This window comes from Ictalurus furcatus, chromosome 21 (genome assembly GCF_023375685.1).
Source record: "Ictalurus furcatus strain D&B chromosome 21, Billie_1.0, whole genome shotgun sequence".
NCBI classification, from domain to species: Eukaryota; Metazoa; Chordata; class Actinopteri; order Siluriformes; family Ictaluridae; genus Ictalurus; species Ictalurus furcatus.
Genome location: NC_071275.1, coordinates 14,671,231 through 14,693,989, shown reverse-complemented (window position 1 = coordinate 14,693,989; position 22,759 = coordinate 14,671,231). Strand labels below are relative to the sequence as shown.

Sequence of the window (22,759 nt, the reverse complement as noted above, 5' to 3'; positions counted from 1 at the left end):
AAAGTGGTTAAGACAATAAGCTAAAACTAGTTTAACAAAACAGAATCAAATTGAATTAACTTCTAACATGTGACCTAGATTTTATTTGTCTTGCATAAAACTGCTTGATATCCAATGTAAGAAAAACATTTAACCAAACGAGATGATATAACACTATAGATGAAAGTAACCTTTAGTTAATACTTAAACAATGTATAGACAAATTATACAAATTAAACCTTCAAAACAGTCTTAGTTTGTTACTGATTTCTTTAGAACTGTAGTCATCTGACCACGATGATGATTTTGGATGTGCACCGTGACCTGATTTATCCAAACAAAACCCGTCCTGCACGCTGATCAGCTGTAGCGTTTGTCACCTGTGTGTGTCCTCACGTGATCTTTCAAATGACTTTTCATTTTGCATGTTCTACTACAGACACTGCAGTAAAATGGTCTCTCAGCGCTCTGGGTTTTGAGATGTGCTTTAAGCATTTGCGCATGACAGCAGCACTTTTCACACACGTCACAGCTATAGGGCGTTTCCACGTGATGTGTCACCAAGTGCTTCTTTAATAACCAGGCACCTCTGTACAACTTAACACAACTGTCACACATGAACAAGCTAGTGGCTGAAAGGTTTTGTGAGCATGCTGTTGCCATGCACCAGACACCTGATTTCAATTTCATAGTATCTAAATGATTTCACTTGTGTTAATGAGGTTGGGAGTCCTGCAGCTCCAGGCTGGAGTTTTGGTGGACAGGAAGTCATCAGTCTACATGGCTAGGTTGTGTAAGGGTATGCAGGGGTAGAAAAGAATAACAAATATCAAATGTAAAGGAATTACTCAAACTTGAAAATGAAAAAAAAAAGTTCTAATAATGCCTCAAAGAATTATGACATATTATACAATCTCTCTACAAGGCAGAACCCCCTCCCAGCCCCACAATGAATTAGCAGAGAACTGTAGGTCAGAAGCACTGAATCTTTATTTACTACCACTGAAATTCAAATAATCATAAAGGATATTGTCAACTTCTTTTTTTTTTTGTTCTTATACACTAAAATTGATAAAAATTCCTATTTGCCATCACTGAACAGATGACAGAAAGTTACAAACGTACAAAGTTGAAAGTAGTCCGTTGTTAACTGATGGAATGTCTAATGCTTTATTTCAACTGAAAATATGTCTTTATTTTTAAATGAATGCCATTATTTTAACTTTTTTTTATATTATTTCTTCTTCCTTGTAGGAATGGCAGCTGACCATGATGATGGCTGCGAATGTGTGACTTGAGGGGAGTTGACTGGGCAAAACTCTGCAGTGGGAGCAGTGGTGACTTAGTGGTTAAGGATCTGGGTTACTGATCAGAAGGTTGGGAGTTCACACCCCAGCGCTGCCAAGCTGCCACTGTTGGGCCCTTGAGCAAGGCCCTTAACCCTGTCTGCTTCAGGGGCGCTGTATCAGGCTGACCCTGTGCTCTGACCCCAGCTTCCTGGCATGCTGGGGTATGTGAAGAAAAGTATTTCACTGTGCTGTAATGTATATGTGACCAATAAAAATTCAATATTATTATCATTATTTCCACAGGTTTTTCTCCTGTGTGGATTCTCTCATGTTCAGTACAGTGGCTTTCTGAGTGAAGCCTTTCTCACAGAACTTGCAACAATACAGCTTTTCGCCTGTGTGAGTTCTGTGGTGGACCATGAGAGATCTGGGGTTGGTGAAGGACTTCCCGCACAACTTGCAGCAGTACAGTTTGCTTTTTTCATGCAAGATGGTTTCATGTTTTGCCAAGTACTCAGTCTGCAAAAGGCTTATGGCAAACCTTGCAGTCGAACAATTTATCTGCGTGACTCGCCACGTGAGAAGTCTGATAATGTAGGTCAGCAAATGTTTCTTTGCAATGAGGACAAGGATACGGGCCTTCGTTAACATTTCCTACAGGATCATCACTTGGCCCGAGGGCTTAGTATGCAGTGTCGGAGTCACGATTATCTAATTTGACTAGTGTCATTTGGTTCTTGTTTAAAGCATCCTTATTTTCATTCTCGATAACTGGTTTACCTGAGGAAAACGCATCACCATGGGCATTATTTCCACTGAGGGAAAATACATCCATTGTTAGATGTTGTTAAAGCTCCTTTTTTTTTTTTTTTTTTTACAGAAGCAAGCTCCAACTTCATGTGTATTACTGAGGTCTCTGAGTCCAAGGATGCCTGAGTGAAGTTCTGCTGTTCTGGAGAATCATCACTAGAAGCTGAAGTTAAATACAAAAAAAAGTACAACATAATTAGAATAGAGGGGGAAATATAGACACTTGTAGTAGAGGAATTGGAGGCATTAAATAATCAATAAATACGTGGAGGTATTAATTTGAGAACCTCAGTTCTTTTCAATAACATCAACTGATGCAAAAAAAAAAAAAAAAAAGGAAATTAAAAAAAAAAAACATGTCGCTAACTGACAATAACTGGATGTTATATACTTTGGACAAAACCGAGGGTAAGTTTCGACTTCTCATCTGCTCTTACTCTCGCCATTTTAACTGAAATACTATGCATAGATTTTCACCACCATTACTAGAGCTTACATCTGGACTTCAATTTATGTAGCTAGCAACAGGTTCAATAAGAGAAAGATTGAAAATCACTTTCACAAAGTATACAATTGAATCACAAGGCATTTTAAGGTTTACACACGAACCGTACACAAAAATGATTAAAAACACCCCTTATATAAACTCTTGTGTAAATAAAACACACTACCTGGTGTTTGCTTCTCACACCTAATACTAATGTTTAATTCAGTCAGTTTCTGCCTCAGACAGCGGTTCTCTTGTTTGGTCCTCTTTATCTCCTCCTGGTATTCAGAAAGGGTCTTTAACTGCTTCAAATATTTCTCCAGCCACCAACATCAATCTCTCGATGAAAAAAGAATTCAAGCTCTCCATGCTTGTCATTTTGAAAGCTTCCTGTGTGTTTTGGTGTGTTTTTAGTGCAAGGGTTGCCATCAGGCTTGCAAGTGCTATTGTCAGTCTATTGTGTCTATAGCACAACATGTCAGTGTAGAGGATAATCACATAAAGTGTGCACAATATGTGAACAATATGTAAGAAATAAAACACAAAGAGGTGAGCTTGTAGGAAAATATTCCACCCCACCCCACGACAAGCTATAAATGCTTGTCATGTTACTAAGAAACCAGAAAGCACAAAGTCCCCATCCAGCCAGAGGACTCTTCCATGGTGAAAAAACAAATGACCCTTACACAATGCAGACACTGGAAACTCCTTCCATAAATGTGTCATAAGCATCTCATAACATGAAAGCTTCAGGATTCGTACAGATGTTTCCTATTGAAATTCCAGGACTTTCTAAGCACTATTTCTTTCTGCTGCCTTTTCCAGCCATACGGACTAAATTTGTATTTCTCAGACATTGCTTCATTTTCACCATAACGTCAATATACTCCAGGTGAGTGACAGGAGCACTGTTGCCAACAACTTTCAATGGAAAGTCGCTGGATGATGTCATGCACTAATTAGCATATTCATTATGTCATCGCAGATTTGCATCTTTTTACTTCTCTCCTACTATCTGTGCTCCTTTACTGTATTTTAATACAGCCGAATTGCCAATAAAGCTGTTCTCATTTACATATTTTTGTTTCTGTTGTCAGCCAATGGAACAAGTATAAAATAGTGACTGAAATGCCACCCATTAAGAGGCTACATGTTAACCAGCAATCACTTCACATGTGCTGCTCTGCACTACTAAAATCCAAATTTATAACCACGACATCGACCGATAAAATCACCAGACACATCAGTTAAAGACAACGGCTGTGCTGTGATTTTGTTGATATTTACGTGTAAAATGATCGCTCAGCGAGAAAGTTAGAAGCGACAGAATGTCTTTCTTATTCTTTCTCTCACACTGAATGTGTTGCTCCTCTTTCTCTCTCTCTCTCGCTCTCTGAGAGGGAAGTCACTAGATTTGTCACACCTGCCCATGTATACAAATATTTTTGAAAACATAGTTTTTTAACATGCTAAAAATGACCTGCAATTACAATTACCCACAAATGAAAACAGTATACTAACATTTAGCGTCATCTCAAATTAACAAAGATAAAACCTCAAAACAAACAAAAAACCTTTAATTTAATTTCATATACAAAGAGCAAAGGCACAATGGACATGACAGAGGTAAACTTGTTCAAAGCAATTCTGACAAGCAATTAGTATAATAACAATAATGACATAATTTTCATGTAAATTTCATTTTGTTATAAGCTGTTGTTTCTAATCTGGATTCTTGTATTTCTTTGCATAAGAAGACACTAAATGCAGAAAGGATGGTATATGTCGGGGATCTTTTTATGGCTAAGTAACAAAAATTTTTAAATAATAATAAAATAAAAGATGTCTAACCACTTGATTTGCTATGCCACTATGTAGACACACTACTAACTCAATAGGCTATGTCACTCAGTGAAAGATAAATGCCCTGGTGTTCGTTCAGCAAAACAATGTCCTCTAGGTTTGTGAGAAGCCAAGACATTTGCAAGCTTGTATGCTCTCTAAATACTCTGGTATACTTCGTTTTTTTTACGCGTACGCATGGCCTTTCAAAGTATACTCCATTTGACATGTACGCATACGCAGGGGGTCGACGCATTCGCAGTATGACAACTTGCATTACCCTTCCTGGCCTGCAAGAGTCAGTACAGAGCAGTAAAACAGGTCTTTTTGGACGACAACGAAGATGAATAACAACAACACTACGAAGAACAACACTTGGGTAATCTCTCGCCACGATTAGCACCCATATACAAATACACTTTAAGGCTAGAATTATACCAATGCGGGTACTTTGCTTGTATTTTCTCATTTGTAAGTCCCTTTGGATAAAAGCGTCTGCTAAATGAATAAATGTAAATGTACTTTATAACCTGCACTCGTTTCCGTCTCTTCCATTTTTTCTTCAACAATTGAGAATCAACGGCCCCAGGTCACTGCTGCCACCTTGTGGAACAACTAAATAGTGCAAAAGAATAAAATGCGCATGTGCGACATGTGAATACGATGAAAAATCGGGCGGCGCACGTACAGTATGCGCGTCCTCGGCTGATGACGAAATTTGCGTCACGCGTACTGTACGCTGTTCCTTGCGTACGCGTAAAAAGTGAAGCATACGTTCTGCTTAAGGTTTTGGTTTTTCTCTTGCAAATGAATGCTCCAATCACAGGCCTTATCGCTTAGCATGTTCAGGGGCTAACAGTGAATATTTTGACAATTACCTTCTGCTACCTTACTACTTTTATGACAGCTGCACTGTAGGATGATGGTAATTGACATGTTTTCTGACTTGGCTGGACTGAATGAATCGTTTTCCACAAATTGGGCAGCCAAAAGGCTTTTCACCAGTGTGAATTCTTTCATGCTCCTTTAAGTGTCCTTTCTGATTAAAACGCCTTCCACAAAATTTACAGTGATACGGCCTTTCCCCTGTATGAGTCCTACGGTGGACCTCAAGCACCTGTGCATAGGAGTAGCACTTTCCGCACAAGTCACAGCGATACGGCCTTGGCCTGTCTTTCTGATGCACAACCATATGCCTTTTCATCTGGCCACGGTTTCCGAAAGGCTTTCCACAATATTGACAGTAAACAATTCTATCAGCTGTCTCGCTTTGCAGTGCATCATGTGAAGAGGGATCAGGACCTTGATCGTCTCTTAAACCTACCAAATTATAGTCAATTATACTCTCACTTTGCATGGCAGGGTTTGAGTCATCAGATATGACGATCTGGGAGTCCCTTGGCTCAGATTTTATAGCGACTTCCGAGTTATTATGGAGATAGTCATCGTTTATTTCCTCATTTGTAGTCTTTCCTGAGAAATGGTGTGGTGTAGTCACTGTGGACGGATCATTTACTGGTTCCGGTGACATGTTGTCCTGCTTTGTGGTAGACAGCTCCACCTTTACTTGTATTACTGAGGAATTTGAATCCAGGGGTCCATGGGAGATGTTTGGCAGCTCCTGGGGAACTGCTTGATTAGTTGAACCATCTGTTTATATAAAAAAAAAATATAGATATATATAATAATAATATAAATTGCACATAAAACATATTTTGAATTCCTGGACATGTACCAAGAGATCACATTTTCAATAATAACTAGCTGTCTAATTAATGAGACCTTGACTTATCCAAGCTTTATTGCCACATCGGTTAACATTTCCAAACACTAATCTGTTAAGTGGAAACCCAAACTAATCGGAGCATTAGTGTATGTCAAAATGACCTTTAGTATGACCTTTGAGGGTTTTTTTAAACTACTGTCTCTTAAAGAGCCCCTGAAGTGACCTGTTCAAAAATAAAAATCACAGAGACTTTTGCATGCTCATGAGAACCTTTACAGTTACAGTTACCGGTGTGTGTATAGCTCTCTTCCGTTTGCCTCATTGCCAAGGAGGATGTGATAGGGATGAGATCGTGATTACGTACCAATGTCAGGAAGCAGGGACAGAAGTAATGCCTTTGTATTGAAGGTCGTTTTAAAATATATCTCTATAAAACTCATGTGCATCCATGCTCTGTTTTGTTTTGTTTTTTTTAACGTGTAAATGAACGATGGCAATCTGTGATTTTTTTTTTTTTTTTTTTTTTTTGCACAGGCCACTTCAGGATTTTCTCAAGATTTGGGAGTCAGAAGCAAACTTGAAGGCCCAGCAGAGGATGTACTTCCTGCTTATTTTCCACACGACCTTATGACTTGTTGGCCCAGTTCCACACAGTCTTTGGACATCAATAACAGTCTGGCTTGGCTGTGCAACCAGTAATAAACTGAACAGACTACAGCACATTGTTTGTCAGGTCAGATGAAAAGCTCATAGGAAGAATCCAGGGCCTTCCTGAAAGATCTCTTCTCCTCCAGAGCCAGGAAGCGAGAAGATGATCTCATCACTGACCCCTTGCACCCAGGCGACCATATAAACCATATATAGACTTATAAACACTTAACTGACTGTATCAATGACAGCATCGTGTTTTCTTGGGTTATGTTTTTGTTTGTTATCTTATTGTAAGGCGTGCTGTCTGGAAGAACCACAAGAACATCAACAGACTCAAATTCCTTGTGTACTTGGCCAGTAAAATTCCTTCTGACAATACTTTCGCAGTGGACTGGTTTGATGCTGTAGAAACAAACTAAGACGAGAATGTACACAAACTGAATCTTAAATATATCTAGTGCACTACATAGGATGCACGGTATGTGCTGTATTGAGACATAGCTCTTATCTTGACATCTCACCTCGTCCGTTAGCCAATCGCTCTGCTGTTAGCATTTTCTTCAGGTACATGTTTTCCTGTTTGGTTCGGTCTGTTTCCTCCTGATACTCGGTAATAATGTCCGTAACTACTTGAAATAATTCTCCCGCGACAGCTAATAGACGCTCAGTAAAAAACGTATTTAAATACTCAAACTTTGCCATTTTGTTTTTTGCGGCAAAATCCACAGCTCTCAAATGAACAGTCTCTTCTTCGTTTAAAGCTTGTCAAGAACAACAACAACACTTTAGCTGACACATTACTGACACCTAGTGGTAGGGCAAAACAGCGTTTCTGAATTTGTCTGGAGATCACGACAACCATGCGGGGAAAAACAATACACGCTGTCATCAGAAATTCTAATGGTTTTCACTACAAATACCATTAAAACCATTACCATTATCCTTACTGGTTCTTAATGGTATCCACTAGACATAACATAACACCAGTAGAGACCCACAGGGAATATTATAGTTTACATTAAAACCAATCCAATTCCCATTATAACCACTAAAACCATTACCATCATCATTACTGGTCCTTAATGGTAACCACTAGACATAACATGCCACCAGTAGAAGGCAATAAATTACCAGTAGAGACCCACAGGGACCATTAGAATTTCCATTAAAACCAATACAAATTCTATGAGGGTTTCTATTGTTTTTTTCAGCAACAACAACAACAAAAAAATCATCTGCATATCTGCATTAAATGGTGCCATTCATCATGGATTTTCACCAGTGATCATTTGTATACTCACTTAAAATCAATCCAAAGATAACTGCCAGTTACTTTAGTAATTAAGTTAATATAAATGTTTTATAAAGGTTTTCATACTACCAAGATGGTTTTCTCATAACTTTTTATTTACTTTTTATCTCATAACTTTTTCTTGTAGTGAGATGCTTTTCTTGCAACAAAGAGATACAGATGGGACTTTGTTTCTTGCTCTCCCATACACAGGAAAGAATGAACATTTTACATTTTTTTAAAAAAATGTTTGTTTTAGTAGCATTTTCTCTCTAGTATGTTATGAATTCTTGTGCTTTGTAAAAGCTGTAAAAGCAATACAATAATGTTCATAGGCTGTTAATAGTAGTTCATTTTGACGTCCGTGGTTTTGTCCCCTTTAATTTAACTCTAACTTGTCTGTCCTCCATGATGGGCTTCAGTCCTAATCCAGCTACTCATTCATTTTGTCTTATTACCACGGTTTCTTTATATTCAGCAAATCTTCCAGACCTGCAGAATCGGTTCAATGTGCCACTGCTGTCACTGTAGATCTGAAGAGACGTTCAAGTGATACCTACCTTAAGAGAGAAGCAGATCCATTCAAGTACTAACATCTAGCTGTGTCTTCACACTTGCTGATTCTGGCATAATGTTAGACATGCACTTATTCCTGTCTGATAGCAAAACACTTTCTATTACCACAAATATTAAAATATGACTCATAATTACTTAATATCATGACTTAATAATGCAAGCAAAAACAAACAAACAAAAAGGAAAATAGCCAATATACTAATAAGGAAAATAAATTTATTATCATCATCATTTTAATGAATAAAATATTATGCATGTTAAAAGTCATAGTTTGGCATTATATTCTGATAAAGGTGTTCATATGATCATAAGTTCAGTGTTGTCAATTAACGTTCAGCTAAGACACTGACAACAAATCCTAGCAGAAGGAATTGAACTGGAGTCTTAGTGTCAATTCAAAACAGCTGGTTCAGTGGTGCTTCCCAGTTTAACTGCATGATGTGAGGACAGGAAACAAGGACAGGAGGAATCACTGAAAAAAAAATGTGCTAAACGAGACGCATCAATTTCTCACTCATCAGTGACTTCCGCAGGCGTCTCAACTGACAGAGCATAGCACATACATAAGAGTCTTATTACACACTCAATTAACATAATCAAAATATTTATGCATGTGTACACCACATGCATAAAGAGAGACTTTTAGTTTTAGGGAATACAAGATTCTACTTATCACCTGACTTTTTTTGTACCCACTGTTATTTCTTCCTCTTCCTATTGGTAAGACTTTATTATTTGGAAGAAGTGGAAAAGTTACACCATAGGTTTACATGACGGTGTAATAATAAATAAATAAATAAATAAATAAATAAACTCCTCATTCAAAAGCACTTATTTATTCTGGCCCAGAAATCCTCATCTCTCTTCATTCCTCTGAGTGCTTTTAACAAAGTGATACAACCTTAAAGATGGTGGACATTATATTTGATTTCCAGGTCACAGGCTGAAGGACATAGCATTGATGAGTCACTTATACATCAATCAGTCCCTCCAGGATTTCACGATTACAGAAATGAATGCAAAATCAAGCAAACTCCGCAATATTCGGAGGAGCTTGCAATTTCTCAAAATGATTGCAGATTTTCTGCAGGTTCGGGTCAAGACGTGGCATGTAACCTCATCACGACGCACATTCAGGCAAAGCCCTCTTCGAGTCACGTGCACCGAACAGGAGTACAGCTAAAAGGTCCCATTCACCAACAAACCACTGCGAAAGGACGTGCAAAACAATTTTCTGCAATTGCAATTTTGCCAATTCAAGTAGTTTTCCGCCTAAAAAAAGCACAAGTTGTGCTTTTTTTTGCAAGTTGCATCACAAACTTTGAAAAAAAGCTGCAGCAAAATCAATAATTTCTGGCCACAACAATTACGATAAAAGCTGCGAAATCCTGTGCAGACTGATCAATTGGAATATTCAGAAAGCATCCTGTGTCCTTATTTCCAAAACAGCATAGTTAAATCAGATGCAACAATAAACCATAAAGTCTTTCAGCGGTTTACTCTTTCTGCTTTCTCTGCATTTTTTTTGTCTTACTACCCAGTGACAGAATGGTTGTTTATAGCTGCTATAATGCAGGTCATGATAACAAGAATGAATTTGTCTTGCAGATGTTACACAACACTTAATGTAACTATAAACGGGTAAAAAGTATGACACTATGACTAATAAATTAGAAATTATACAATTTTTCAATCAGCGTGGTATAAGAGGAACAAAACACTTCAGGACGAGTTGTTACGTGGAAAATAATCAGCTTCGGGATGGTAACAGTAACCCCGCTTCCACCACACCAGCCCTCTGTTGATCACTTTGATATAACAGCATGCCCTGATGTCTTTTATTCGTTATACTTATAACAAATAAACCATCGGACAGTCTCGCCCGGATTTCATTATCGCGTAAATTAACGCAAAATCAAGCAAACTCCGCAAAACTTAGAGGATCTTGAGATTTTTCTAAAATTACCACAGATTTGGTCCAAGCCGTGTCGTGTGACATCATCACGACGCACATTCAGTCAAAGCCCTCTTTGGTTCACGTGTGTGGAACATGAGTACAGCTAAAAGGTCTCATTTACCAACAAACATTACTGCGAAAGACTATTCATGCAATTGGAATTTCGCCAATTCAAGTAGTCTTCCGCTTAAAAAAGCCCAAAATACTCGGGAAGCTGAATCTCAAATTTAAAAAAAAAAAAAAAAAAAAAAAAAAAAAAAAGCAGCAAAATCAAGCATTTTTGGCCGCAATTATCACAAAAAAGTGAAATCCTGTATGGACTGATTGGAAGCTGAGATACAGGAGCAGAGGTATTCTCTTAATAATCTTTTAACTTAAATCTCTTTTGAGCTACAGGCCTTTTAACCAGTTTTCTCTCTCATAATCATTCCTGTTTCCATTCAAAGTTAAGCATCAGCAATATGTATTCCACATTTTTTCCATCACTGGTTGATTTTTCTCTGAACTCTAGCTGGCTGACCAGGATGGCTCCGAATGTGCTCTTTGGCTTGACTCAACCAAGTGAAACTTTTCCCACATACTGAGCAGCTGTAAATTTTTTCTCCAGTGTGAATCCTTTCATGCCCCTTCAAGTGACCTATCTGACTAAACGTCTTTTCACAGAACTTGCAGTGATACGGTCTCTCTCCCGTGTGAGTTCGGAGGTGGATTTTGAGCACGTGTGGTGTACTGTAGCACTTCCCGCACAACTCGCAGCAGTTCGGTCTCTTGTTCTGGTGCTTGAGCAAATGCCTTTTCAATTGCCATTCGTTCTGGAAAGTCTTTCTGCACACATCACAGTAGAGCGGCCTGTAAGGAACGTGACTCTGCAAGCGAGATTTCAGACGAGAAAGGTCATTCGGCAGTTTCTCGTATTGAGAAGAGGGCTGGGAAACGGGCTCGTCTTTTATAGAAGGCTCTAACTGAATTTCACTTTTCCCAGGTGTAGATGAGATATCGGAGGACAATCCTGTACGGTTCCACGTTTCTGGTTTGCTTGAGACTGCTACGGGTGAGGCTGTGGTTGAACAATGACCCTTTTTTACCAGAACATTCACCGTTTTAACAGAGAAAGCGTGAGACTGCCCATGTCTACTGGCAGTCCTTACAGGGGAGGAACTGAATGAAGAAGCCTCACGCGGTTGCTCTTGTGACTCAGCCTTCTCATGTCCCGTCAAAGGTTCCAGCTTCACTTGGATTTGTGAGGGATTGCAGTCTTGTGGCTCCTGGTTGAAGTTTGACTGTTTAAGAGGAACAGGAACTCCATCAGTGTGACTTCGCTGTTCATCTGTCAGGAACACAGAATACATTTTTTAATGACATGTAGATTCTACAGTACTAGACATCACATTATCACATTATTTCATTTGGATGAGGAGGTCCTCATCCAAATGATCCTTCATGGACATCTATTAATGCTCACTGCATTAATATTATAGTCATAAAGTCCTCTAGGGACTAATATCCAAGCAGAACTCTCTCAGAGATCTCCAACATCTATAGTTTAACAGCTTTTGGGCCCTTACTACTGTGTCTGTTTTGCTCCGTTTTTTAGCGAAGGCAGCAGTCAGACCAAACGTGAACAAAATTTGCCTGACAAAAACAGCCAATTCACTGAAGGGGAATGTACACAGAATGTGAAAGAGGTGCACTTGTGTCTGGGAGTGGTTACTTTTGCTTCACACCAACTTGTGAACTGCAATCTGTGAATACACAAGCATTAGTCTCTGTGAATTGAATACATTAGGTTTTTTTGTGGGAAAGTGTTTCCTCTCTGTCTGCTTTTGTTTGTTTGTGAGCATCTCTATGTGAACTCTCAGTGTGGGTACGGTCAAGTTTTGCCCGCATGGTCAGGATGGTTGAGGTCATTGGCTCCAATATGAGCTAACATTTTCCCCACTTGTGAATCCTGAAACTTTCCTAAGCAGAGACACTGCGAGTGAGTGACACAGACATAATAAGTGGAGTTCTCAGAGATCTCAACGTAAAACAAAAATAAAATGGGATACATTTCCATTTTTTCCAGATCTGAATTTATTACATGCATGATAGCAAATGCTACAGATTAAGATTTCAATTCTAAAAGTAAAACAGAAATTTCCCCACTAAACATTTACAACAAGCCTGGGGTAAGATGATGTGGATATTCGCTTTCTAAATACTCTGCAATGTAAAAAGATATACTACTAGACCAGGGGATACTCTGGTTACTCATTTACATTAAATGGACAAAACCACTCAAAGCTAATTCCACGTAACTAGGCTCTCAGAACTGTTTTAATATCATAAATTAAAATGAAAGGAACATATCTTGGAGAGACAGAGATAGAGAGAGAGAGAGAGAGAGAGAGAGAGAGAGAGAGAGAAGCCTTAACTTCCAAGCCACAATAAAGAAACAGAAATATTCATGCTTTGTTTCTTCATGGAAATGATCTGCTGGTCCTTATCGTAAAAGATGTGCATATTAATATGTTTTGAACTTTTTAAATAAAACTGATTTTAAAATGAAGGGGGTTTTGTTTGACAAAGCTGATCATAGTGAATGAAAAAAATCATCTCAGTCCATAAGCTGAGCAGCCGAGGGTGATACTGCTTAAAGAAAAGTTTGACTAGGTACATCTGATGGAAATTCTCTCTACATGCCACGCAGCAGTGAGTCTTTCGTCTCTCCACTGTAAGAGCTCCGAGGTGAATGTTAAGCAAAATGTTTATGGCTTGAACAGTTTCCACAAAACTCACAGTGAACTGTTTCTGTTGGAATTTGTTTGTGCTTCAACGTGGATTTTCAATAGCACATCATTTGAGAATCACTTAACACGAACCTTGTAAACGAACGAGGTTCCTGTAATGAAGTTTTCAAATACGCATGATGAGTGAAACCATGTCAGGTGTTGTCTGGAAAAGAACGGAGCTCACGTTTCTCTCTTACAATGAAATTTGTAGACATGCCTGGGTCAAACGTAACTCACCTTGCTCTAATTTGACTGTACTACATGAGTATATATGAATGTATGCAAGCACCTCAATCTTTTACCTGCGATATCGTGATGTGGTTCTTCAGCTCTGTCAGACCGTTCAGGGCTGCAAGCATGAGTAGCACATGACTGTTTTGGTAGTTCAAGATCCTGCTGCGTGGTACTAAGCTCCAGTTTCACTTGTATTACTGACGTCTCGGGGTCCATTTTTGCTTGGCTGGAGTTCTGCTTCTCTGGAAGAAATCCATCTCCTTGGCTGGTCTGTGCATCTGCAAATACAATGGAAATGCAAATAGATCTGTATAGATTTAATTTTAAAAAACCGCCAAGGTTACAGTTTTTAATTTCAGCCGTAAAACTTCCTAAACTGGAAGTCTAGATAAGGATTTCCCTGAGATCAGGGCCTAAGTGTTTTGTTTATTTCCTTACCCAAAACCCAGTTCAAGAAAGCTTCCTGATTGTCACAACAGCACCAAGTGCGAGTTTTCCAGATATATCTAACATGTTAAATTTGTATGTAATCCATCTTCTCGTAAAGGAATCTGTTCATGTAATTTCAGTGGTATGGATAAAACCAAACAAGAGTATACATAAAACCACAATGACAAAATAAGGAGAGAGACAGAGAGAGAGAGATTAATGCTGCCGTCACGTTCTTCTTCAATTCTAGTGTTTCCCACTTGGGAGGCAGTCATTATGAAGTACTAATTACTCAAATGCGCTGTTATTGTCTGCTAGCTAGCAAGTCTGATCTATTGTAATGTCGTCTTACATATCTATCTATTCATTAAAAGAATGATTAACCACCGAGCACTAAAACATACCCTCCATATTCATGATGATTAATACGTTTTAGGTCGGAAACTCGTATTTACTTTATTAATTAAGGTGGCGCTTGAATGCAACATTACGCTTATCGACAGCATTAGCTAGCAACCCAGCGCGTTCTTAGCCTGCTAGGTAAAGCCCAGTGATAGAAGCTCAACTGTTGATCATCTGTTTATAAATAGTTTATTAATCGGGTTTGCAAACATAAAGCCGCATGTTATGTTAGTCAGCAGTAAACTAAGCTAAACTACACACCTAGCCTGTCTGTTCTGTCGAGTGTGATTTCAGCCAGCATTTTCCTGAGATAAACATTTTCCTGTTTGGAGTGGTTTATTTCCTCCTGGTACGCGGCCAGAGTCTCCTGAAAAAGCTGACAGATCTCTCCTGCGATGTTCGTCAAACGCTGGTGGACAAAAGCATTCAGCGAGTCAATTTTAGGCTTTTGAGTAGTAGACGCCATGTCGAAATAACCTTTAGATTCTGCTATATGTGTGTGTGTGTGTGTGTGTGTGTGTGTACAGAGCCGCTCGTCACATCGGATTTCAAAATAAAAGACCCGTGACGAAATGTAGTGCAGAACAGAGCGGCCTGTAGTAGGCCCCTGAGGCGCTTGATACCTTTTTTTTTTTGCACTATTCATCAGTCCGTTGCAGTCGTGCCCTACTGAAATGCAGTGTTCAGTGTGACAGGATTCCCTTTGTGTGGTAAAAGTATTACAGTTACCTTCACAGAGTCTCGAATGTGGCAAGCAGTAGTTCTGCAGACAAGTTTACTGTTTTAAAGGGCAACTAATTGTTCAAAATGTTGTCTTATTTTAATATCTAAATCTAGACAAAGTAAAATTTCTTTACTAGTGTAGCTAAGTTTAGTTGATAGTAGAGATCGATCGATAATCGTTTTACCGATATTTTCCCCAATATTTAAGCATCTTTCCAGAATCAGATATTGGTTTGTAATATCGGATCCATCTATGAATGGCGCCATCTTGTGGGCGTTTTGAGAATTGCGCACAGGACCACCATTGCAGCATTGCATCTGTTTTTTGTTAGGATAATTTTGTGCTTTATTTGTATACTTGTTTGTTTACCTCATTGAAGCTTTTATTTAAAAAAAACAACTTTAATTGACGCTTTAGTAACAGTGCATTTTATTTTTTGCACTCTTTCAGACCGCTCTATACGAGCTTCTTTAAGGTACCTGGCAGTGATGTACACCAGGATAAATGAGGAAATATACAAATTTTGGTCCTGAATTACAGAAAAACAACACAAGGCAACTGATGCCATCAAACACCATTTGATCACTGGGGTTGTGGAGACTGACTTCTTTTCTTAATTTTTCATGGTTTTACCCATTTTCCTGAATACAGACTCATTGTCACTACTGCTTGCTTATTACTTCTACCAGTAAGTATGACACAAAAGGACTCTGAAAAAACGGCATGACAACAGGAATATGGTTTGTTGGAGTTAATGTTCATAAAACGTCTATGGCTGCTACAACATTCTTGTTTATATATATATATATATATATGTGTGTGTGTGTGTGTATATATAGCTTCTTAATATTATATATATATATATATATATATATATATATATATATATATATATATATATATATATATATATACACACATATATATATATATATATATGTATATATGTATATGTGTGTGTGTGTATATATATATATATATATATATATATATATATATATATATATATATATATATATATATATATATATATATATATAGCTTCTTACCTTATTATCAGCAATATTACTAGTAGTAGTAGTAGTAGTAGTAATATAGTGGTTTATTCTAGACTTTAATCCCATCTGAAAAAAGCTTGGTTTGATTTATTAAATGACACCAGAACTTACCGAAGAATATAATTACTTTTCAAGCCGAAGCAAAGCAAACTCCACATCATTTTCAAGCCATCTGAAATTCTCTGCAGAGCTGAAAAGCCACTTCGCTCTTGGTTAGTCCCATTTCCTTTCTATATATCTAATTTCTTAGACTGTTTTGTAGTGTAACGCATGGTAATCAACAGTGGAACTGGGACCCTGGTGTTAGAAATTCAGTTGGGAGACCAGTCAGGAGACAGGTTTGATCTTCAAACCTTTGACCTGAGACACAACATACTGAGACACAAGGGAATGAGAAATAGGACATATTCAGAGATGTGAATCATATTTAACACTGTTAAAGAGTCAGAGATAAATATAAAGAAGCATAACGCTAGTTCATAAAGTCAGAGGCTAATAATTAAAAGCAAATATTTCCTTGTGTGGTCAGACGTTTATCGAATTCACTCGGATATAACCATAACTCTGTCAGAATGCTAGACTTATCTCCTGTCCCATCAGGCTAGTGTCTTGCTTCCTGCTTATGTCTAGTATAATCTTTTATGGGCTGCTTGTGCAGATGAAGAAGAACTGACGAGCTGAGATGTTGCCTGAATGAGAAGTTAATGCATTTAAGTGACTGGGTTAAAATTTTTGGTTGCTGAATACAGAGCTCAAAGTGTCACTAAGAAACCCCCCCAATCATGTACTATTAACTATAAGGTCACCCTTAAGTAGTAACGTAGAAACAATCAGCGCTGTGCTGCATTTGTGAAGAGCCTCCATTTTGTTTGGTGTCTGAATAACATGTTCTAGACAGATATTTTCTGAGGAACTGTAAAATGTTGACAGCCCCTATTACTTCTGAGAAATGGTATTAAAGATGATGAGTCAGGACAAGCAGACCTCAATGCACTGTAGACCTCGAACATTTAGTTTATTTTGTATTTCACAAAACGATCAACCAGAACCAATGTGATTTACAAAGCATATGGTAAGCAAAAAAAAAAAACTGTTATAAGAATGAAACTGATGTGGTTATGTAGCTTCCATATAAACAATTTCCTTATCAGCAGTGCACATCTAAATATACAGTTGAGAGCAAAATTTTGCATCCTCTTATTTGTGAATGGGTCATTTGAACTTCATTTCAAAATGTTTAAAAATAAAACGTTGGTATATCTTGCAACAAGACAACAATCCGAACTTAAGACAAGTTATCTTAACGCTCAGGGAACATCTTAACACACTGAAAGGGAAATTTCACCCTGAAACAACCTGACATGTTTATATTGAAATAACTGAGATGCTTAGTGATTCTGGTGCTAAGGGGTTGGATGGTGCTGTATTTGTTATTATTATGAGAGGAATAATCAATAAAAGAGCTTCCTTTCTCGCACACCATTTTCCATTGGAGAAATCCAATGTAGATGTAGTGGAGAGAGCAAACGCTGGACTCAGAGTTAGAGAACGCATTTGTATTGATTTTCAGCAGAGACTCGGCTATACGCTAGACCGTACGCAAGACGGCTGCCGTGCGTATCCTCTGGCTGTTTGGCACATCGCTTGTGTGCATACTCACAAGTTATATTTACATTTACGCCATTTGGCAGACGCCCTTATCAAGAGTGGTGTACATTTTTATTTCATTCATACGTCTGAGCAGTTCAGGGTTGCTCAAGGGCCCTACAGTGGCAGCTTGGGGATTGAACTCATGACCTTCCGATCAGTAACCCAATGACTTCACCACTGTAGCTACCACTGCCCAAATTAATGTGACACATCCACGAAGTCCAATGTAAATAGCGGAGGCAGTATAGCACCATGTGACACTGTGTCCGCTATTTATTCTCAAACACTGTGTCCGCTATTGAGTCTCAAATCACACACTTATGCACTATTCTAGACTGTTATTTAGTACTAACACTAACGGTTAATTAATTAACCATTAGTATTAGTACTATAAACACTAATTAATTACAGTTAGTGTTTGGATTTTAGAAACCTCTTAAACCCACTGAAGGGTCTGTTTTGCAACCTTCAGGATTTTCTAGATTAGTAAATATTTTTGAATGTACTGTGAGGGATTTTTATTCGAGACACCGACCATGACAGCGATCATGTCGACGGCAGGAAGTTTTAAAGAGAAACGGAGCTCGCCAGTGTGTTTAGCATCGCTGAGCATGAAATGTACAGTTCAACTTGGACACCAGATAGATGGAGAGGTGTTGCTCTGACGTGCCATTATTTAGACACCGCATTATAACTCGAAGCTTTGGTAGTTGATCTGTTTGAGCAGAGAGTACATATGAGAATGTGCGAGACCTGGATAAATTAAAGGACTAAAGCGCTGCTCCATCACTCTCTTTAAGTCGAGATGAACGAGGGCTAAATACAACTGGCACTAGGACCGGCAGGTAGTTGAACGGCATTGATGACCAAAGTGAAAACTGCCACGTCGATGAACGATTTTTAAATAAAATAACTGAAGATGATCATGTTATTTGGAAATAATAATATATAACTTGTTCAGAGTGGATTTTTTTTCTTGAATGTCTTGTCAGTACAAACTAGGTCTTTTTTCAGTTATGTAGCAGTCAGTAACCGTAATAACTCAAACCAACTTACAAAAAAAACACAAAACAACTTTAAAAAGTCTAATCTCTCTGTTAATAATTTCAGCAGTGAAAATCTGGTAGAATACACATTCTGCTAACAGGAATAAAATGTTATTTGCGCACACACACACACGGCATGTAAAGGCAATCTATAAATATTTCACAAGCAAAAAGAAAAAAATCAGAGAACTTGCGATTGTTCTAATCTTCTAAAAATGATCACGTACACTGTTGGTTTTTAATAATCGTAGCCGCTTGGTGTTGATGATGATAGTGTATGTGTACTCTGACCTGCTGAGCCCGACTGAAACGTTTCGCACAAGCTGAACAGCTGTAAGGTTTTTCCCCAGTGTGTGTCCTCTCGTGTTCCTTTAAGTGCGCTTTCTGGTGGAAAGTCTTCACACAGAACTTGCAGGGAAACGGCCTCTCTCCCGTATGCGTCCTCAGGTGGATTTTGAGTGAGTGAGGAGTGCTGTACCACTTCCCGCACAGATCGCAGCGTAGTTTTTTCTCTTTGCAGCGTGCAAGCTTGCGCCCCTTCGAATTCCCATCGCTCCTGAGAGGTTTGCGGCGCACCTTGGAACGAAAGAGTCTTTCCGCAGCCGGGCTTTGCAGGTGAAACGGTAGGTTCGAGAAGTCATGCTGAGAGAAGGACTGGGGGTTTGGTTCGAACTGACTTTCAGTGGTTAACTCGTCACTGCAATCCACCTCGGCGTCACCGTCCTCGAGCTTGACCGTCACGTCCTCAGCAGGGTCTGAAGGGACATGGCATGTAGGTGCATTCCTTGCCGGCTGCTGGGCTTCGACATCCTGCTCTTCGATGCTGAGATCCTGCTGCATGGTGCTAAGCTCCAGCTTCACCTGTATTAGTGAGGTTTCCGAGTCCACCACCTCTTCATTACTGCTCTGCTGATCTGGAGGAAATCCAACTGTCCGGCTAGTCTGTGCACCTGTAGAAACTGCAGCAAAGCATGACTATAAAACACATCAGAGAAAACAGCTTGAAAAAGAAGACATCCCATTTCAACCCAGAGCTCAGGTACGCAACAGGAAATCCTGGATGGTGCTCATGGTATGTGAGGAACATTCAAATACCCCTTGCTGCAGAGCTAAACGTCCAGTGGGTGGAGTCAGACCTGATCCAGCTCCTCCTACCTGGGCAGAGTCAAACCAAATATTCAGGGAGTGTTGCATAGCATCTTGTGGGTTAGAGTTAGAAGGAAATGGATCAGGTCCTGCTCCACCCACTGGACATTTAGTTCTGCAGCAAGGATTATCTCCATTCATTTAATTCATTGTGTTATTAAGTATTAGAAGCTACCCGTGACAGCCATTCTTATAATTAATAAGTGGCTATGACTTATTAACAACTAGGAACAGTATACTAATGCTTCACCATGACTTAGTAAAGCAGGGATTCCCAACTTTTTTTTTAGAAACTGAAACCCTTCACCCTAAATTATTTGTACCAAATACGAGTCCGTACAGGCTTTTACAGATTTTTTTTTGTTTTTTTGTTTTTTTTGGGGGGGTTTGTTGCGGCCAAAAAATGTTTTGTTGTAGCTTTTTCCAAAATTTGCAATGCAATTTGTGGAGTTTTTTTGTGCTTTTTTTTTGCGGAAAACTACTTGAATTGCCAAAATTGCAATTGCACAAAATGGTTTTGAAGGGTCTTTCAGTGATTTTTGTTGGTGAATGAGACCTTTCAGCTGTATTTGTGTTCGACGCATTGTGATGATGTCACATGACGTGTCTTGGCCCAATCCCAATTGCAAAATCCTGGATGGACTGAAATACCCCACGAGATGTTAAGCATGGTGTTAAGCAGTGAAACTTCTTGTTGAAAAAGTTTGTTTTACTTATTTACAGCTTTTTTCTTGCTGTTTTAATCTCAGCAAGATTGCTTTAAAATAGGGTTTTGTAGCCAGGTTTTCATGTTTTGTTTCCAAACGTCTTTTTACGAAAGCCGCTTCGAACAGATCACACACATACGAAGGGGTTTGGCCATGCACGTGAACCCAAACTTTAAATACTCATCGATAGGACTTACAGAACTTTTCCTGCTTTGGAGATTTTGTCGTCTAACTTGTGCTTGGATGTTCATCCTTTTGTGATTTTCGGTTGCTGACATTGCCATTCATACCTGTCCATTTAAGCGAGTTTAAGGAGTTGTAAAAGACTAAAACGCTTTTAACCATCAGGAATGATTTACGCTTAACTCTCATAGAGTATGACCTATTATCTCGTGACATGGCCCATGAGTAATTCAATGAACTTCTATCGCATTTTACATATAAGGTTACCACTGTATATGAATGGGTTTAATTCATTTAGTTTTTTTTAACTTGTAAAAAAAAAGTATTATTAAAATGGAACGTAAATTGTCAGTCATTTCCATCAGTCTCCTGAACCTCCTGGTTGGGAAACCCTGTCGTAAAGCATGGGAACTAGATCATGAAGTGAAGAGAATGAGATAATTAAGGTATGGCCATGACTTATTAACCTGAGATCAATAAGTAATAGCCACAGATTGGGCTAGTCACGGATCATGTGTGAGCGATCGGTTGCTCACAAGGAGATCGCATCAAGGACAACACAATGTGTTGTTCATGGAATCAATGACTATGTGTACATTATGTTTAAGGTCTATATTCGGGTTGCAGCTATGTTCTGAATACAGTGTTTATATGCGTACAGGCATCGGAATATTCCTCTATACATGGTTATTGTAAGTATTCTTGAGTTGCCATTCTTAAATACCAAGCCTACAGCTAAGCATGTGTTAGCACCCACAATTCCTTGCAAACTGAGCATGCGCATAGATCTCCTTTCAGTGGATTTTCCGAATAAGGTGTCGACATGCAACAAATTTCCGATTAAAACAGGTATATTACAGGGGTGAGAATCAGAATTTTGGGGAATCCGAATATCGTCTTAATCTGAATCGGGCAATCAGATTGCGTCATTTACACGACTCAGTACTAATTACAACACTGCCAATATCATTCCAATTAATATCAGAATACTGATGTGCATGTAAACGTCATCATTAGTCCATATGCTCCTTAAAATCTATACCTACTCTTACCATACCACAGTGCTTGGCAAAAAAATATTTATCTACATTTATTTATTCGTTTATTCATTATCATGTACTCTTAATTTAACTTGTCATTTAAACTGAAATTAATTTATAATTATTTTCATTTGATTTAGTGACATTTAACTACTAATGTTTTGTTGCTGTTTTAACAGGATTCGTTCGTTATTTTTATGGTTATAAACCACACAGTTGGACAATGCCAAATAAATAATACTACTAATAATTATAATTGATGTCACTATAATTCTTTTGATATTTAGGCAATTATACACAACACAGTGATCACAACTTGTTAAGCTGTAGTCACGACTTAATGAGCTCGTTCTCTCGGGTTACTAAGTCGTGGTCACACATTATTATTATTATTATTATATTTATTAAAAACGTAATCCGTAATAAACAACCAAGAGCACATCAACAGTTGCATAGATGAAACAAACTATGCCAACGTTGCATCAGAAACTGAGCGGCTCATTCACCTGGTCCATTGTTGATGCTAACTTCCGCTAGCATTTTCCTCAGATAAATATTCTCCTGTGTGGAGCGGTCTATTTCTTCCTGATACTGAGAAACAGTGTCCTTAACTACTTGGAATATTTCTGCTGCTGCAGCCATTAAACGATCACAGAAAAACGAATTCAGCGTCTCCAAATGAGCCATTTTTCCAGTGTAGACTCGTATAAAAGTGCTACTTTGCGTCTTCTTCTGTTTTTCGCCCCTTTAGTGATAATAAA

At 38.5% G+C, this 22,759-nt stretch overlaps 2 protein-coding genes across 2 annotated transcripts; both read right to left on the bottom strand.

The window, feature by feature from the left end:
- Positions 1–922: 922 nt before the first annotated feature.
- On the bottom strand, positions 923–7,556 carry LOC128625024 (zinc finger protein 70-like). The gene is made up of 2 exons (XM_053653030.1): positions 7,306–7,556; positions 923–6,057 (listed from the first exon to the last, which is right to left on the bottom strand). The coding sequence occupies exons 1-2, from the start codon at positions 7,484–7,486 to the stop codon at positions 5,306–5,308; spliced, it is 933 nt and encodes a 310-aa protein (XP_053509005.1). The 5' UTR covers positions 7,487–7,556; the 3' UTR covers positions 923–5,305.
- A 1,297-nt stretch (positions 7,557–8,853) lies between these two features.
- On the bottom strand, positions 8,854–22,754 carry LOC128624702 (zinc finger protein 470). The gene is made up of 5 exons (XM_053652363.1): positions 22,505–22,754; positions 19,146–19,881; positions 14,706–15,145; positions 13,682–13,891; positions 8,854–11,935 (listed from the first exon to the last, which is right to left on the bottom strand). The coding sequence occupies exons 1-5, from the start codon at positions 22,683–22,685 to the stop codon at positions 11,091–11,093; spliced, it is 2,412 nt and encodes an 803-aa protein (XP_053508338.1). The 5' UTR covers positions 22,686–22,754; the 3' UTR covers positions 8,854–11,090.
- Between the last annotated feature and the right edge of the window lie 5 nt (positions 22,755–22,759).